Source organism: Sander lucioperca, chromosome 15 (assembly GCF_008315115.2).
Source record: "Sander lucioperca isolate FBNREF2018 chromosome 15, SLUC_FBN_1.2, whole genome shotgun sequence".
In the NCBI taxonomy this organism is placed as follows: domain Eukaryota; kingdom Metazoa; phylum Chordata; class Actinopteri; order Perciformes; family Percidae; genus Sander; species Sander lucioperca.
The window spans coordinates 27,720,886-27,741,312 of NC_050187.1; the positions used below are offsets into that span (position 1 = coordinate 27,720,886).

The window sequence follows — 20,427 nt, forward strand, 5'->3', positions numbered from 1 at the left end:
AAACTAACTGAACTCACATTATGTCTTCAAATTGATTAATCGTCTTTCTTTCTCTTTCATTCTTTTTATTAGTTTAGTCATCAAAACCCTGATGGATTCACATTAATGCTAATAATGAAAAGTGAAAAAAAGGGGGATTGGAGAGATGGAGAGAGGGAGGGAGAGAAAGAGGCATCAGATAAAAGAAGAGAAGAGAAGGAAGAGAAGAGCTCATAAAAGATAGACAAAGAGGGAGAGGAAGAAATAAATAAATAAAGATTAAAGAAAGCTAAATGATATAAGTAAAGTTAGGCAGAGATAGCACAAAAGAACAAGAGAATACATTTTCATCATGGCAATACATTTGAATTGAATTGGAATAATGAGGTTTAAACACTCAGTGTAGGTGTTGTGTTGGGGTGTGCCAAATATTTATTTGAATTGACAAGAAAGAGGTAGACAAAGAAATGACTGCAGGGAGGGAGGAGATAGAGAAAGAGGTATTGTCATTGAATCATGCCAATAAAGCTTTCTGAAGTGAACTCCAAACAGAAACACATAGAGGTGGTGAATGGACCTCTTCACTTCATGCCAATAAAATTTCTTTGGAAATTGGAGGGTAAATGAAAGAGAGTTGGAGTTTGTGTGTAAGTGGCAGAAAGAGAGGCTGGCATTGCCAACTGGAATAGTGTGCCATTGCTAGACTTAATTGGCCAAAAAAGAGGAGGACAAGAAGAAAGAGAGAGGAGGGGGAGTTTAAGAAAGAGAGGGAGAAGTGAGCCCCTGAATCTGTAGATTGAGAGGAAATGTCAACGGGAGGAAAGAGAGAGCAAAAACAGGATTTTATTTTTTTTCCCCTTCTAAAAGTTTGTAAAGGAAAATGGCAAAGAGCAAGCGGGCAACAGAAAGACAGTGAGGTTTATTGTATGGTTTCCAGCCCTGTGAATAGGCCTGACATTTGCTTTTCCCCTGCTGTCTTTTGTGCGGTCAGACTCAGCACCGGTAACCAGTTCATACTACTGTTTCCTGCTACCAAGTTAGATCCCACTGCTGCCGGTCGCACATGTTCATAGTAGTGTTTTTTAAAAGCTTCAGACAAAAAAAAAAAATTACTAATCAGCTACATGGTTATCTAAATAATTGTTTCTCTCTATGGATGATTGATTTATCACGTTCTGGATACAAAACAGCTAATTCTCACAGATTTGTTTTACTATTCCAAAGAGCACAAAGCACTTGATTGCAAGTGCACTGTAAACCTTTGATGTAAATTTACAGCTAAAATCTCACAGTATCTTACTGTTGTTAATGTTATACAGGATCATACTGTAAATGGCAATGCGTTCTGGGAGAAAATAATAATATTACAGCACTATCTGCGAATGTTACAGACTACAGGTATTTACTGTTAATACCAATGTATCTTGGGAAAATAAAATAAAAGGCGGGAATTACACTATTTATTTACAGTAAAATACAAACTGTACGTTAAAATTTAAAAACCGTATGCTTACTGTAAATAAACAGTAGTTTACTGGCAAAGCTGCTGCCAGTATATTACTGTACATTTACGGTGAAAAGTATAATGGCACTTGTTTAACCCTGTCTCCTAGAAATTGTGTTTAATTCAATTACTTTGTTTTGCGAAATTTGATTATGAGGACATGTAATCGTTGTGAAAGTTCATGTGTCATTGGCAACTTTTTTTTTGTTTTTTTTATATTATTGTTGGGTTATCTACACAAGCTAAAATATGTTTATTTTGGTCCAGTGTGTGGCATAAGAAGCTCAAGTTTTAATGTAAAACTGTTACAAATGTATTTTTGTTGTTGTACAAAACAATGTGCATATGATATGACATTGAAAACTGCAAAGGATACACATCTTATTACCAACTAGTAACAAATAGTGACATGTCAATATAGCAAGAGCTACAGTAGATTATAACGGTTCACAACATCACCATATTTTAGTTTAAATCAAAACCCAACAGTAAAAAAATAACACTGGGTCAAAACATCAAAACAACCCATTGTCTTGAGAGGTTTAACCAGTAAAGTTAACCCAAGAAAATTTAAGGAAAATGTCAGTTTAATTGACAAGTTATCTAGAGCCCTGCAAGCCGCACAGCACCAAAGATCAATCCAAAGAAAGTAACTGTTTTCCTCTCCACAGAATGCAGTTTATATACTTGTCCTGAACTATATCAAAGTAATCTGTTAGTTTTTTTTTACCCTGGTTTTAACAGCTGCCCCCTTCTAGTCTGCACTGTATTAAACCTACCTTTACTTCCTTACACACATGTACACACATCCGTACACTTGATCCCAGACACACACACAGTGCCTGATTGAGCGTGTAATCAAGGAAAGGGTGAGAGAAAATAGAACGGAAGTAGGGAATCCTAGCAAATACACACACACACACACACACACACACACACACACAGGTGAAACAGAGGAGAAAAAAAATCAAAAGAAGATTAAAGAGTAAAATGGTTTCTTGCTGTTTCAATGCATTCTCGCGAGATCTGTAGAGTAAATCAAGACAACAATAAGTGAGGGGGGAGTTAGTGAAAGGAGGTGTAAAAGACTAATCCCCCTCTACCTATTCAGCAAAAATGGAATTAGCTTCACCTTTTCATCACTCACAACCTTTATGGTGGCTCTGTTCTGTGGCAATGACACACCTGTAACAGCATTACATATGTCAAGTAAAAAAAGATAGCATTTTTTATCATGTCTCAAAAAATGTCTGTAGGGCGCCCGGATAGCTCAGTAGGTAGAACAGACGCCCATATATAGAGGTTTATTCCTCAACTCAGCGGACGGGGGTTTGACTCCGACCTACGGCCCTTTGCTGCATGTCATTCCCCCTCTTTCTCCCCTTTCATTTCTTCAGCTGTCCTGTCAAATAAAGGCCTGAAAATGCCCAAAAAATTATCTTTAAAAAAAAAAATGTGTCTTTTAAATGGGAGTATTTCATCCCAGGAGTTCTTAAGCATTACATTTATATATATTCCATATGCAGATTATGTCTAGATATGATTCAGTTGAATTAACACCTGACATTTATATGCGGCTCCAGTATTCGCATTAAGATCTAATCATGATTGGATCCTGTGTGACAGCCATGCACATCATCAATGATTTAATGCCCTTATCTTACTTTTAATAAGGCATCTTGAAGGATATTATTTTCATAAGGTCAATTTTAGAAGACGGGAAGGCATAGGTGGAGGTTTTTTGTAGTAGCAATGCATGCTATTTCGATGTGTAAACAGGATTTTAGACAATCAGAACACCATTTAAGTTGTGGTAGATGTCTAAATAATTGTGGTAAAGAAGAACTTTTGTCTTCAATTCCGACATAAGTTTCCTGAGCTTTGTATGTTTTTTCTTTTCTTTTCTTTTTCTCATCATCAATACCTTCAAATATAGCACGGTATTCTCAAAACAAACTGAAAAATCGAAGATGCATTAATAAGCATGTTTCATCTCTACAAAAGGACTCCTCACTGTTCTATTGAATCCTCGGGAGATTTTAAAAAGGGCAATCTGATTGAGTCACAAACATGTTTTGAAAAATAAAGAGTCAGACAAGGAGAGACATAAAGAGAAAGTCAGCGTTCAACTCTTGAATAAAAATATTCACTTTATGGCTGTATCGGGCTAAACCATCTGTTCTTCTTTTTGACACCGATGTCCTGTGTTTGGGGAGATGGAAAATAAATCAGAGCCTACACACACAGGAGGAGGGCTGTTATTTCGAAGTACTGTAGGGTGGGGTGAAAGTGTTCATGTCTGACATCCCAAACTATAAAACATAAACTTGAATGTCTTTTCTGACTGAAACTCCACTGAAAGTCCATTTCGTAATTTTGGGGGACAGGGAGAGAGGCATGAAAAGATGCTTGACATATGCAGAAGAATTATCCTGCTGGTTTTGGAAAGTATCTGCAAGTCAAAGTATTTGTTGAAAAACAGACAGAAAATATTCAATGCAACTCTCTCAGGAAAATATTAAAACATTTGTCTGTACTGTAAGATTAAACAGCCAAATAAAAGTTGGGAATGCATGAGTCATAATTATTTTAAAAGTGTTAAGGAATTTTATTTAACATAATCCTGCAAAACAAATTCCAGATATGTCTTAGATCAACATTCTGTGTAGTTGTAGGAGTGTGGTAATTTATTCATGGTAATTAATTCATGGGGAACTATGCTTAAACATAATATACAAGTCAGAAAAAAATATTTAGACTTGAAACCAAAGTATGCAGTGTCCAACTAAACATGGACAGTGGTGTAAAAATGACCATATTGTTATTCCCAAATTCCTAAAGACAGTAAAAGAACACAAACAAAAACTCTATCTGGCTGAAGGGTCTGAGCTTGGGCCCACAGAGAGCAAAACTATTGGTATGTTACTGTATGTCTAATGTGGCCTTTATTTCTGAGGTTGGAGGTATAGTCTAGAATATTATCAGGGAGCAGTTGGTAGAAAGGAAGTCTTTTCACTTCCACAGTTGTGGCTCCAGAGGCTCTTCAATCCGCTTGACTGTTTGTCACTCTCTAGCAGTGCTGATCCCATCGTGCAGCTTAGAGCTCATAAATTGCCTGAAAAAGATGGAGCGCTGCAGCTTATTAGCATTCACATCCTATCTTGCTCCTTTACCGACTCTCTCTCTCTCTCTCTCTCTCTCTCTCTCTCTCTCTCTCTCTCTCTCTCTCTCTCTCTCTCTCTCTCTCTCTCTTTCTCTCTCATACACACATACACACACATACACAGTCTCTCTCTCTCCAATAATCTCCATAATCTCATTATGTGGTTGGTTCGTACATATAGAACATGATATATGCACTCTATTACTTTGTTCTGCAGGCTCTTCATCTGTCACTCCTTGTCCTCTTCTTAACTTTTAACTATTTGTTTGCTCTAATTGCAATTGCGTGTGCGTGTGTGTGTGCGTGTGTGTGTGTGTGTGTGTGTGTAGTACTAGTAAATTGCTGAGCTCAGCCATCTCTCACTTAATCCTGACTGGAATAACTAAAAACACCATTAACTAGTGTCTCTCTCTCTCTCTCTCTCTCTCTCTCTCTCTCTCTCTCTCTCTCTCTCTCTCTCTCTCTCTCTCTCTCTCTCTCTCTCTCTCTCTCTCTCTCTCTCTCTCTCTCTCTCTCTCTCCCTCTCTCCCTCCCTCTCCTGCTGCAAATGAAAATCTCCCAGCTGAGTATTAGCATTTTATGGCATAAGGAGACAAGAAATGATGTAGAAACAAATGGAGTTAGCATTGAAAATGACAACATTTTGCAACAAGATCAATACATTTCAATAGAATTGCCCACGATTAGCTGAATTGTTCACAAGAAGGAAGTAAATCTGTGCAAATTTTAAGTGTGGATTACGACTGGAAGTGGACAACTTTGAAATACTAATTTACACAGGTAAGTAGCGCTAAAGTGTGCTGCATTTTCATCTATTTCTCTTTTTCGATGCAGGACTGTCTTCTTTCTCTAACACACACCAAAGTAATCTATTCTTGTCTAAAAGCAGCAACGCTGTATATTTTTGAGCACTGACAGGTCATGTCTGTGCATGTGTGTGTGTCCTCTGCAGTTTAAATACTATACATTACTGTATGTGATGATGCAATCCAGAATTCAATGCAATACTTTTTTTCAGTAGCAACAAATAGAAGAGTGTGTTTCTATTCTGGAACAAAACACACACACACACATACACACACACATATATATATATAAAAACAAAAAACCAATGCGTCCCCAAGTGTAAAGTTACCAAAAAAGGTTGGCACTTGAAAAACACCAACAGCTCCCATCTACTTCTGAGAAGTTGGAGGAAGGTATTATGTTATGTGGCACACACATATTCATGTGTGTTTTAAATCAGATTTACAAGCTCCCCAAAGACATTTCCTGTGTGAAGATGTATGTGTGGTTGTCTGTTCACATTTATGTGTGTGAGGGAGTCCCCGGGATTTTCCAAACTCCTTATTAGGTTAACAAGATATACTGCAGATAGGAATGAAGGGAGAGCTAGATAGCCACATATACTGTAGAGAGAGAAAGATGATATGGGGAAACTCCTTGTGATAATAGAACATAGTTTAAAAGACACAGAGGAGGATCTGACCCACACACACTTACACTCAAGAACTCCCACACACACACACACACACACATACACACACACACACACACACACACACACACACACACCAGTTAGATAAAAATGGAGACAGGCTGCTTTTTATGACTTCGTCAACTGTTTTGCATAGTGCTGTCCAATGAAAATGACCATTACCATAAACATTATTTTATGGCTCTGTTTAGTATCAGACTGATAAAATGACTCTGAGCTGAGAAAACAAGCAAAATGGCTGTTACTGCAGTTCCTCATTGACCTTCTGGCTGAGTTGAAAAAGCTGTAAAAGCTTCTCAAAGGAAACAGAAAGTTTGTTATTGAGCTAAACTTTTTTCTAGAATGGATGCAAGCTGGGAAAGTTACAGTACTACCTTCAACAGCTGGCTACTGGAAGTTTTCCATCCAGGCATTTGAGAGTTTAACCATAAATATGTTTTCCATTCATACTTTTCATTCATACCAAATATTTTCAAAGCATACCATGGGTTTATTGATTTTCTTCCTCCCAGGCAGCCACCAGTTTTCATTCATTGTATTACAGTATAATAAGTAATCAATAAGAGTGACCATGTTGTTCAACTTCTTTTTCTGCTAGTAAGTTATGATGTTTTCACAAGGTGATGAAGTTATGAGCAAAGCTTTGTTGTTGGTGCATTCAAGGGAACTCTGACATCTCAGCTCTGAGAAATGGCTGTGAAACATGTTTTATTAAGATCAGTAGCAACAGCCATGCCCCAAATCTAGAACTTTAAACAAAATCAAGGAAGAGTTTTAACCATCCCTACTGACACAATAAGTGGTGGAAGGTGGGAAATCAGCAAAGAGGTATTACAAATACACATAATAATAAAGAAAACAAGGTTCTGCTGTGGTTCTTAAAAAATCACATATATTTTTTTAGCCTTAATGTATCTTTCATAGCTCAGGACCATCAAGTTACACTAGTTGAATGCATTCAAAACTCGCTTTACTTTAGAGCTCTGCCTGAGGCATTAACTGTCTAAATTCTTCATGAGGAAATGTGTCAACTGAATTTCATATAGTACATACAGTATATTGATGATATGACCGTTTATGTCAATACATTTTGCAGATACCAGTAATGTCTTAGCTTTCCCCATGAAACAGCTACCAGATAATGAATGTTTGAAGTGTTTGTGGAATCAAAAGCTTTAGTGAGCTAGATATGCTAAATGATCAAAATCTCTATTACTCTATCAGCCTGCCAAAGAGTGTTGCAAAATAAATATTTTATAATAAGAGGGACAAAGAGACACTCTGAGATAAATTGAGATCTCTGTAGTCCATGTGGGGCCGACAGCAGCCCTGTAGCAGGTGTGTTTTTTGTTAATGTGTGTGTGTGTGTGTGTGTGTGACTTTGTGTGTGTGTGACTTCGTGTAACTTTTTTTGTGTTCCCATTAGCCTCCATAAAGTCAGGATTATGAGTATTAGTGAGCAGACTGGAGCTTATTAGAAGAGGCTGGCTGAGGGCTGTAGGCTTATTGTTGTGGTTTCCCACTGCAGCCAACATCATTATCAGCTTTGTCTTATAAAACCACTGCATGTAAACAGCACACACACATACAAGCACACACCCACCCACACACACACACACACACACACACACACACACACACACACACACACACACACACACACACACACACACACACACACACACTTAAGCTGTACACACTCCTGCTAATAAAATCACTGTCACGTCCACATTTACATAAGTGTAGACAAACACACATTCTTGTTCTCAGAATGTCAAACAGTGACTCTTAATGTACTGTAACTGCAAACACACACACACACACACACACACACACACACACACATACAGGCAAATGTGCACACAGTGGCATCTATGCTAACACTCTTTGATCCATTCCCACAGGGACAAACAACGTACATATGCACATACAACAACACAAACGCACACACTTCTTTTGTTTTTTTGTTACCCACCAGCAATCTGTTCCACACAAACAAACCAGTTCACAATCTGAAAGGCCAGTTCTTTTACACACACACACACACACACACACACACACACACACACACACACACACTCACACTCACACTCACACTCACACTCACACTCACACTCTCACACACACACACACACACACACACACACACACACACACACACACACACACCTCCCAGTTTTCCAAACTTACATTTTTGCAACAACAGGTTGGACAAAAGACAAATGTGTTAAAAAATATGTTATTTTTATCAGCACTTCAAATTTTAGGATTATAATCACAGCTACACACACATAATGAAAGATAAACACACAGGTTTGTTCCATCACTGTCATGTAAATTGGACCTGGTTGTCCGTTATTACCCGTCCTCCACACACACACACACACACACACACACAGACAACAAGCGGAGCTACAACATTTTTTCCTCAAACCTAAAATAAAGTGGCCGTTCCCAAACTCAAATTTTCCGATCCAAATACGTCGCTGAGGCAGGTTGCTGAGGAAAGGGGAGTGACCACAGGCAGTCACTGCTGCCTGTGGTGCTTTACAACTTCCTGTGTATTTATGTTTGTGTGTGAGGCAGGGGAAAGTATTTGATAATGTCAAATATGTGCCATGCACCAGAAAGGCTCTTTGGATAACCTTACACTTCTGGCAACTGTTTTCTCAGCTAGATATTAGATACAGTATGTGCATAAACCTAGAAAGTAGATTTAAATAGCAAATGGAAAAAAATAACTCAAAGGCAGCAAGTAAAATGGCTTTTACTTAGTTCCCCTATCACAGTTGCAGAGGCAGACAGTTGAGTCATATCAAATGCTGCAGTATGTTTCAGAAAAAAACAACAACGGGTCAAATAGTGATGAAAACACACCATAATTTTTATTTTTTTATTTAGGGATTTTTAAATACATGCAGGTTTTCAGATAGTTCACATGTAAAATGTAAGATATCACATGTGAAAACATCAATTGCAAATTTCAAAATAGCATCTAGACAGGTTCAGTTTTGAAACAGCCTTCTGGTGATCCGACTGATATTTATTAGTTGCAGAAACTTTAAGTTTTAAACAGTCTCCAAGTTCTGGTGTCCCCTCTTTGGAAATAAACAATTTATAGTATGATTAAGTGTTATCATGGAACATCAGGGACATGTAGATAAAAAGCATCATGGCAAATATTCAGGGTCCCAATTGTTGGAGCACCAGAGCCAAAAACCTGCGAAATCATTTATCTTGAGAGAAGGTGAGGGTGGAATATCATGACAACAGAAACATGAACAAACTTGAACAGCAAAAAGGAAACGTAAAGGTCACCAACATGAACAGACATAATTATAATGATTGTTTGGCACATTCAGACTGGCAAAGGTGTGTGTTTGTAATTAACCTATCCACTACTTCAACATGACTCGGTCAAGCTGTTTTTGAATAATCTATTGGCTGTATATTCCATCATCTAATTCAAGGGATGTTTTCTCTATTTGAGAGTTTCAGTTAAATGTTGTGTAAACTCTGACAGAGGCCAAAAAGTGTTGCAGGAATATTGTTTATGAAAGAAACAGTGGGAGGGAAGGAGGAGATGGAGTATGATGGAGAAGTTTGGAGATCTGTCACAGCTGCTCAGATGTTCACTTTCTACGTTTTTTTTGCAAACTCAGATAGAGGACATCTTAACACAGATGTACACACATTGTGGTCTCTAGAGTAATGTGTGTGTGAGGTTGTGTGCATTTTTGAATTCCTGCAGCTGAAATTCCTTTAGTTTGTCCGTGTGTGGGTGCAAGGGCATGCTGGTGTGACACATTTGTGAATGCTGCCATGCAAGTGTGATACCACCTCTGTCTCTGTGAGTGTGTGTTATGGTATTTCTATCCTTGTGAGGACCAATTGACTTGCAAGCTTTGAGAGTTAGAACATTTTTGGAAACATTTTGGCTGGGCCTCTGTCAAAGGGCTTTTTGAGAGTTAAGACTTGGTTTGGGGGTTAATGTTAGGGTAAAGTTTAGTCTAAGGTCAACTTAAGGGACTTAGGAATGCACTATGTCAATGAGGGTCCTCACACAAGTATAGGAGTGCAAACATACATGCATGAAGAGTGTATATTTCACATTTAATGTGCCACAATTACGTGTTTTTCAGCACATTTCATACTCCATTATTCTTAGTGAGCCATCACCTGGCACACACATACACCCACAAGCATTTGTTTACACATGCCTCTTACTGTATATATGGTTTGTAGATTAACATATGATCGAATACAGACACACAAAGAGGCAAAACTTACAAACAATGTAGGCTACTGTGTAATATCAAAACCTCTCTCACACCCTTTATTATATACACTCACACACACACACACACACACACACACACACGCACACACACACATACACATACACACACACACGCACACATACACATACACTGACAAATCAGAGTAGTCTGTACAGTACAGTATGTGACCTCTTTCTCTCTCTCAAACACTTACTTGTCAGTACACACACACACACACACACACACACACACACACACACACACACACTCACACATACATCATTGGTCTGGAAACAATCTTCTCCACCCCTGTTGGTTACCCAAACATTGCGTTGTCATGGCAATGGGACAGAGTACTGTACAGCCAAAACGTTTGTCATGTGGAGGGATGTTTTTATGTATTTAAGTGTGTGTTTATTTGGGATACAATAAAGAGGAGTGCAGATAAAAATGAAAAATCCAATTCATTGTGGATTAATTATATCGCATTGATGCACTGTCTCAATTTGTTTGACTAGAAGTAAGTGAGTGCGCGTGTGTGTGTGTGTGTGTGTGTGTGTGTGTGTGTGTGTGTGTGTTTCCATCGAGTTGGTCATCTGTGAGGTTTGCCAGCTTCAACAGAGGAGTCATCCTTCCCGTTCCAAGGGAAAATAGAGTCCACCATTGTGTCTCTTTAAAAATGATTTATTTGCTCATTTTTATACTATATGGAGAGTTACATCACAATGATTTTATTCTCTTTCCAGAGAGCGAGTTATTTAAGTTTTCTCTGATTTCATGTCAGAAAGTTGACTCATCGCTGGTAAAAATGTTGTACGAAAGCATTGATAGCTTAGGTTAATGATACAAAAACATATGTTCGGTTGCTGATTTGATAAAAATGTTTTTTTTTTGGTTTTTTTGTGCAGCCCAAAATCCTATTCACATGGAACTAGTGTTATAGTGAAGGACACCCACTAAGAGAAGGAGTCAATCAACACGTTGGTAAATCTGAGTGAAACACCAACTTTATTAACATCATACAAATGTGAAACACAGAAGCAGTACGAGAGACAGTAAATTCCAAAATAATAAAAAAATCTTTCCTGTGTACTTCTAATAAGCCTTGTATTAATTGAAGTAATAGTAGCAGCAATTATATTCCCAGTGGGAATGTAAACATTGCTGTTCCCTGAGCCCTTCCACTCCATCATTTGGGAGGTGAAGTGCCTTGCTCAAGGGCTCCACCTTGAGGCAGGGGAGGGTTTTACTCCATCACTTCATCTGCTCTTTGAGTGTTAAATGACAGCCTGTTGTTCATGAGCTTCTCTAGGCCAGAAGGTGAAAACTGCTCCCCATCTGCTGTTATAGGACAGTGATAAATGGGCTAATCCCTCTATTGTAATGAGTTAACCCATGACATTTTCTTGTGTGTGTGTGTGTGTGTGTGTGTGTGTGTGTGTGTGTGTGTGTGTTTGCATATGATATTTTAATGGTTTACCCTTTACTGTGTTTGTATTATGCAGCTGATAAATTAACCTGTGATGCTCTTGTATAAAATTAGATGCCTAGCAGGCTGCTTTATTTTTTCAATGAGCCATACTACGGATGCGAATACTGTTGGTGGTACAAATGTAGATGCATTCAAGTACTGTGTACTTTTTAGGTACTTGTACTTCACTTGAGTATGTCCATGTAATGCTACATTTCAGGGGTTAGTGTTGTACTTAAACTCAATTTAATTTGACAGCTATTCCAATCATATTGGGTATATCATATTCTAACATCCTGAAAAGGGCTCATTCTTCACAATGAGTACATTTATTTTGAAGCCTTGAGCACATTGAGCTAATGTATAATACTTTTATAGTGTGGTATTGCTACTTTTACTAAAATAAAACTTCTGAATACTTCTTCCACCAGCGCAGACTGTATGCTAGAGACAGATGTAATGCTGCTAGCATGATGCCGGCTTATGATTCCAAACAGGTTGCAGGCCTGTGATCAGAGATAATGGCTTATATAAGCGTGTGTGTGTGTGTGTGTGTGTGTGTGTGTGTGTGTGTGTGTGTGTGTGTGTGTGTGTGTGTGTGTGTGTTCCCATTTCACACCCTGTAGGCCAGATTATGAGTATTTTCTCAGATGTCTTTGTTATTGCCTGTAGTGGATTTGGATCAAAATATGGGTTTTGTTCCAGACTGGAAACACAGATAAATACACACATTCACACATACGCCCACAGGCACTCACTCACACACATACTGTACACACACTAGGTAGCGCTCCATAGCCCTGTGACCTCAGATAATAGCTTCCCTGCCAAATACTGTATGACTGAGGCCAAGTGACACAATAAATACACACAGTCAAACACACACTCTCTCCATCCTGAGTCTTACTGGAGCATTTGGTTGGTCAATAATGGGAGCTACACTTGGCAGTTAAAGTATTGGTGAAAACTCAGCTTCAGAGAAAGAAATCGTTGGCTTGTATTTGTTCATCGACATTACGCTGTTACAGTTTACAGGCTGATTTATTGCTGTTTTGTTCAACAGTCATTGAAAGGTTTAGATGGAGAATGATAGCAGAACATGAATATCTAAAAGTGAGAAAGGGGAGACTTTGGCTCTCGGCACAGATTTTTGTAACACTTTGGCTTAAATAACAAACCACAGCTGGTAAGACTGGCATCTTTACTGCGCCGTGTTGGGGGTGTTAATTGAAGGTGTTAATTGCAACAGCAGACATTTCCTACTGTTTAAAATAATCACTCCTTCATTGCTATTTTCCTGCTCAGTCTTTCCTTTTTTATTGCATCTGGTCTTGGATGACTTCTTATTATTCTAATGTCTCAGATGTGTCTATATGCTGATCTGTTCAACTTTAAAGACTGCAGTACATATCAGTTCACTTTCAATTTAGCCAGAAATGTGAATAGAATCTACAATTAATTTGCTAAATCACTAATTTTTTGGTATCTTTTACAGGCTGGGTATTTTCCTGCAATTTTGTTTCTGTAGATTTTGGTGAAAATTAAATTCTTGGATTGGCTTAATTGATGGTGAATTGTCCTGGTTTCCCACAGGCATCAAGGAAAAGATTACACACATTCAGACTTCCAACAATTATCACTGAATGGGATTAGCTTTTCAAATAGTCTCATAAAAGTGAAATGCAGTGTGTGTATAAAATACTTAATTTGCCAACCTGCTGCTGGATCCTAAAAGCTTCTTGATTGTACAAGCCAAATTCGTCATCGTGAGTCATGGGTGTTCACCTGCCAAAATGACTAATAGAGTTGATAAACTCTCCAGCCACTGCCAGTCTTCATTTCGCTATTAGCATCCAAGTGAAGACGTTTTTTTTCTAAAATAAAAAAATTAAAATAAAATAAAAGCTGATATCAGGCTTGAGCGGAAGATTGAATTGAGCCTTGATCAGGCTGACAGAGTGAGGGGTTTATCAGACCAATCTTGTCAGACTAATGTGAGCTTCTCAGATACCATCAGAGATTAATCTGACATCAGGTGTTATGCTTCGATTAGGTGGAAATATAACAGCCTGAAAACAGTTAATGTTACCTGATAACTAAGCTTTCTTGGGGATTTTGGCATTGAACAAACATGTTCATGTCTTGAGCTTTAGATGCTTGTGGGAAAACCAAATGCTGCTCTTTTCTGTTTCCTCTTGCTGTTCCACTTTCCAGTCCGTCCTTTCCTCACTTTTCTGCCTTCTCTTTTTTTCCCTCCTCGTCTCTTCCTTCCTCCCCCTTCCTCCTCCCCCTCCTCAGTAAAACCATCAAGGTGAGAATTATCGACGACGAGGAGTACGAGAAGAACAAAACCTTCTACTTAGAGATCGGAGAGCCTCGTCTGGTGGAGAGCAACGACACCAAAGGTCAGGAAGGGGCTGAGCCTCTTGAACCTTGACCCCTAGACCACAAGGTGTCGGCCGCATTGCAGAGGCTGCATGTTCCCAACACATGGAGGCACGCAGGAGGAGATTTTGATTTATTTCTTGCTCATGTACCTCCTAATGTGTCCTCACTATGACCGTGAACATGCAGCAGGTTGTGGATCACCTCATCTCACCACATCCATTACTCCTCCTCGTCTCTGTGTGTGTGTGTGTGTGTTTTTTTTTGTGTAAATACCTTGCCATGTTGTTTGTTTACCATGCATGCATTTACCACCTCCCTCTATGTGTGTGTACGTGTGTGTCCCATACAGGAAGACCATAACCATTAGGATCTTAGACCGGGAGGAGTACAATAAGCAGTCCTCCTTCTACATTCTGCTTGAAACCCCCCAATGGAGACGCAGCGGGAAGGAACGGACAGGTGTGACAGCCAATCAGCACTGAGCATGTACTTTATGCGGTTTTTGGGGAATTCTGAATCAACAGGCCAAAAGCACAATTAATCAATAAATTACTTTTTATCTATCACTCATTGATACAACACAACAAGACTAATTCACACTATAGTCACTTCATGAAAGATTTGCTAATGCAGTCGCTGTGTTGTTGCTTTTCCCACCAGAAGAATAACAATATGGCTGTGCAGATAATAAGTGTGTCCCAATACTATACTACATACTAATGCTGCGCAGGTTTTGAGTTTATAGTGTGTTCACACTGTCTGTACATACTTACCCTGATTTTGAGTGTGTAATGCACAAAGGAAATGGAGGAGCTTGTATAGAATTGTGACAAAGTGAAGAGCACTATCTACAGAAACCAATACTTTAACAACAGAAAATACCCTGGAAAAGCAGTAAGGCCATACTTTTGATTGACATGTGATCTCTGGGAAGTGCAGCACAGAAATGCCCAAAAATGGGGACAATGAAAAGAGACAACAAGGACATTACTGGTTAGAGGACATCACAGAGTAGGTGTTATAATCATCTCAGTGGATGTTTTGCAATTTGAATCATATTTATTTTATGGAAAGCCTAATATAATAGCCTAGACAAGAGCACTTTAAAGTTGGCAAGAAAAAAAAAGCACTTTACACCTGGCAACGTTACAAGACATAAAATCGAAGCAGCAGTTGCACTTCTATTGCACATATTCCTAAAGTGACAAAATGCAGAGCTGCTCCCTAATCGCTTATGTTTTAACAGGCCTGTTGATTTGGGATTCAGGTTGAACACCCACAGGAGCGATTCTGCTGTCCCCTTCTTTATTCCTGCCCTTTTTTTCTACTTTTCCTCCTCTGCTTCTCCTCAGAGGTCTGTACAGAAAACTCAGTGGGAATCACACCTGTCCTCTCCTTTCTTCTCCTTTCCTTTTCCTCAGCCCTGTTCTCTGGTTTCCCCCTCATCCAGCCAAGAGCTTTTACGGCTTTGAGATCTGTTCTCTGCTGGTGTTTGAAAATGTCACTGCTCTCTTGGGATTATTGGCACAAAAAGAGAATTAGAGATAGTATCCAAGAGGATGTTCACTGTGAGTATGATGTGAATGGCATTCATTGGCAGCTAAGTTATCTTCATCCCACCAAAAAAGAATCCCTAAAGTAAGAAATCCCCTATTGTTTAAATGAACACCCACAGTATAGAAATATCACACAGTGTCGATGCAGAGTTTTAGGCAAAAACATTGTTATCATGACAAAAATTACTGCTATTACCATTATGCATATTTTACATAATATTATCAGCACTTGCATCTGTATGGAATATTTACTTTAAAATAGCATACCTACAGAAAAGTAAAGAATAGGAAAGTTTACACAATAGAAAGAGTTGAGATAGCATCCAAAACACTAAAGCTATTTCTTTAACAGGGTGACAATTCTCCTACTTCCTGAGCGAAATAAACCATTTCCAAAACCCCTTTGGATTATCTGAAAAATGCATTGTCACAAAGCTGACAACAGCTTAGCTCATGAAATGTGGATGTTTTGGGGAAACGTTTGCAGACAAATAACTTTGTCTCCTCTCCCAAGATTAACAAATCAAATCTGTCACAAAAAGATCTTCTTTCCTAAAACACACTTCAGGTCTTCTTTCAGCTATCTCTGCTGACTTATTCTGCTTGGATAATCATTAAAGGACAATTTACTGTAAATGAAAAACATGGCCTTAATCATAATATAAAGAGTAGTGTTGGGCAAGTTACTTTTAAAAAGTAATTAGTTACAGTTACTAGTTACTTCTTCCATAAAGTAACTCAATTAGTTATTCAGTTACAAATTATGAAAGTAACTAGTTACTTCAGAAAGTAACTATTGTGTTACTTTCAAGTAAATTTTTAAATGCTCCAATGTGACCCCACCTCTACCTACCCCTCTTTAATGGAACTTAAAATACATGTGCATGTTCAATTATTTATGATAAATCTGAATATTATAATGAAATGGACACTTCATACAATACATTATTAACAGAAACAATGTACACAAATCTAAACTATTTTAATGTTTGCTGTGGGACAAAGTGAGACCAGCCTCCAATCAAATGCCATGTATGTAGATATTATGTTTATATAGTGGATCGATACAAATATAACACAACACCTCAACAGGCCACAACTGGGCAAAATTAAATTATGCTTGTTAAGCACTATACCAAAAATAAATAACAAATATATACACTCTTTGTAGTGCAAATAACGTAAGTGACGGTAACGGCATTATTACGATGGGAAGAGTAATCAATTAGATTACTCGTTACTGAAAAGAAGTAACGCCGTTATTTATAACGCCGTTATTCCCATCACTGATAAAGAGTGATAAAAAGCATAAAATGTACACTGTCTTCAGTCTCATCTGAATCATGTAACAAACAAAGCTTTTACAACCGTTAAACCTACCTGTTTCTGCCACTAATGATTGCATTACGCCGTTATGTAACATCATTGTAAGATAAATTGTACAAATTGGTGCGATTACGACACTGTGGCAGTTATAGTTTCAGTGTTTGCGTGCATGCATGCGTGTGTGCTTGAGTGTCCTCAGCCACATGCAACATCTGTGCATCTGTTTTCCACTGTGTTTATCAGTTATCTCTTCAGAGCTACTCATCTCCCTTTCTTTCTATCACCATCTAATGTAATATAGAGTTGTAAAAACACAGCCGCTTTCCACTTGTTAGTTATTGCCTTTCAAACACACACAAACAAAGTGCATTTATAAATAATTTCAACATTAACTTAAATAGCAGTTTATGTTGATAAAAGAAAGTGTTAGTGTCTGAATTGAAAGAGAATTGCATGTTAATGGGAGCTGGAAACAGGATGTATTTTGAGGTAAATCAGCCCAGCTCAGTGTTTTCCGGTTGTTCTCTAAAGAAGAATTTATGCCCTTAAACTCTACTGGGTACACTCATTAAATGATGCTCTATCTCTGTCACAAACACACACACACACACATACACACACACACACACACACACACACACACACACATACACACACACACACACACACACACACACACACACAGAGCCAGAGAGCAGTGCTATCAGTTCGTTAATGGCAGCGTGCGTTTACCAGGCATCAGCAGTGTTTATAGTGATGAGGGGATCAAAGACAAGGGCTGGATATCGCATTATCACAGTCAGGAGATCAAACACACCTCCAGGATACACAGAGACAGACGCACACAAACACACAGTTATATACACACTCATGGTTTAGGGCCTGCAGTGGGTTTGTGGTAATGAGTGTGTTTTATGAGCTGATGTGGTGGTTCTCTCTGTGCTAAATTGGCCTTGAACAGATCTTTATGGCCTCGGACTGTGTGTATGTATGCACACAGTGTCATTATCATTATGTACTTTCTTGTGTATACACGTGTCTCTATCGTCTGTATGTGTGTGTTCGAGATAGACCTTCACCAGTCTAGAGTCTTGTATTTGGGGGGTAAAAAGCTGTGGCACAAAATTTTCGATATATATATTTATCATCAGGAGGTTTTGCAGTATCCTCACGGCTAATCATTAAAAGTAATGCCCCCATAATATTACTAAGCAACACAAGCTAATGATCTGCTTACAGTCTACATTCATACTGTATATGAGGTAATAATTCTTACCATTGCACAGGCATATTTCGGGCCCTATTTTAACGATCTAAGCGCACGGCATGAAGCGCTTGGCGCATGTGCGTTTCGGGCGTTCCAAATTCACTTTTGCTAGTTTAACGGCGGAAAAAAGGGTCCGTGCACCGGGCGCATGGTTCAAAAGGGTTGTACTTAGTGTCTTAATTATTTCATAGGTGTGTTTTGGGCGTAACATGCAATCAACCAATCAGAGTATCATCTCCCATTCCCTTTAAAAGCCAGGCACGTTTGTACCTTGACGCATTGCTATTATGATGGCGGATTTGCACCGTAATATTTTTATTTGTAATCTTTTGCATGTTTGTGTGCTACTGCGCTTCCCTGTGTGTGTGTAACAAGCATAGTGTGCGCGCTGTGCATAAGCCTAGGTGCATTTTACTAAATTGCTGTTAAAATAACAATGAAATGCTGCACTATTGACTTTAGACCAGGTTTTTGTTGGTCAATGGCGCGATCACTTCTCACTGCCTCAAGATAGCAATACACCAAGAATTCACCTGAACACACCTCCCTGTAAGACCAGCACGCCCATGGGCGCAAAGATGGGCACAGGTGCATTTGCTATTTAATTGACGTGGGCGCTGGACGGGAAATTGACAACTGCATCGGTCTTAAACTAGCAAAGACACTATACTACTGATTTGCGCTGCGCCGGGTGCAAGATAGGGCCCTTCATCTATATTACATATTTGCATTTTGTAGCAGAGACATAATGACAGTCTGTCAGTCCAACTGAGATTTGGTTTTTCATGTTTTTTCTCTCCCTAGTTCTGTATTTGTGTTTTCGAAAAGGCTTATAGATGAACTCTTCTCACACAGAGAGACTGGAATTTAAAATTTATTTTCTCAATGCATTTTGGCACAATCCCACATTTTAAATAGGCTTTTAAGCATCCTGCCCCAGAGACCGCAGCTGACAACCCACCAAAACAGGCACGATCACTCTCTAATGTTGATTAATGTGTGAATTGTGCCTTCCGATATAAATTCCAGAAAACAGCTTTAACATTCAGGGGTGTACGAATGAAAGAACATAGTGAGCTTTTCTTATTAGAAGTTCCTGTTTCATCTTCGATCAAACCGGCACCTCATAAGTGAAGTGCCTCAAAGCCAGAGATAAAAGCCTGTTATTCTTTACTTTTTTGCTGTTGTTTCATTTACTTTTCTTTTCTTTTTTCGCTTTATGCAACAAAGGTTGAAAGGATTAATGTGACTAAACAAACACCGGATCTGACATCTGCTATGACGAGCTACACAAGGTACAGTCGGAAAGATGGGGAGGTAAACAGTGTAGTTCAGGCATCTCTCTTGTAGCTGTTTGACTTTACTGAGAACAGGAGAGATGTAACTGAGTAACAAGGCTTTTACCGGTCCCAGCGCTGAATGGACAGTTGAGGGCTGCTGCTGTTTATGTATAATGCAGCTTAAAATTCACATTTCCATTATCTAAAACAGATGGAGGGTATAGTGCTTTTTTATAAAGTACTTTACTCTTAAAAGCTTAAGTTTTCAGATGGGATAATGGCCAATTAGCCTCTTAGTCATCTCACCTATACTTTGATGAAAACACACATACCAAAATCAGCTTTAAAGGAACACGCCGACTTATTGGGACTTTAGCTTATTCACCGTATCCCCCAGAGTTAGATAAGTCCATACATACCCTTCTCATTCCGTGCGTGTCGTAACTCTGTCAGAGGCACCTACCGCTAGCCCAGTTTAGCACAGATCCTGGAGGTAACCGGCTCCAACTAGCCTAATGCTCCCAAACACTGACAAAATAACGCCAACATTTTCCTATTTACATGTTGTGATTTGTATAGTCACAGCATGTACAAATAACAAGGTCACATGAGACACAGCCATCTTCTAACCGTATATAAACTGGGAACTATATTCTCAGAAAGGTGAAGCACTGCTACTTGGGCAGAGTGATTAGCACAACTCCTGAAAAGCACC

The 20,427-nt window shown here is 38.8% G+C and overlaps 1 protein-coding gene across 2 annotated transcripts in view; it reads left to right on the top strand.

Moving 5' to 3' along the window:
- slc8a1b (solute carrier family 8 member 1b) overlaps positions 1 to 20,427 on the top strand; it is a 141,706-nt gene that overhangs the window by 84,082 nt on the left and 37,197 nt on the right. Inside the window, exon 5 of one of the 2 annotated variants that reach the window (XM_031315980.2) lies at positions 14,633 to 14,742. In XM_031315980.2, coding sequence (XP_031171840.1) covers positions 14,633 to 14,742 — 110 coding nt within the window. Of the gene's footprint in view, positions 1 to 14,193; positions 14,301 to 14,632; positions 14,743 to 20,427 lie in introns of both variants that reach the window. The other variant, XM_031315981.2, reaches the window with a different exon arrangement.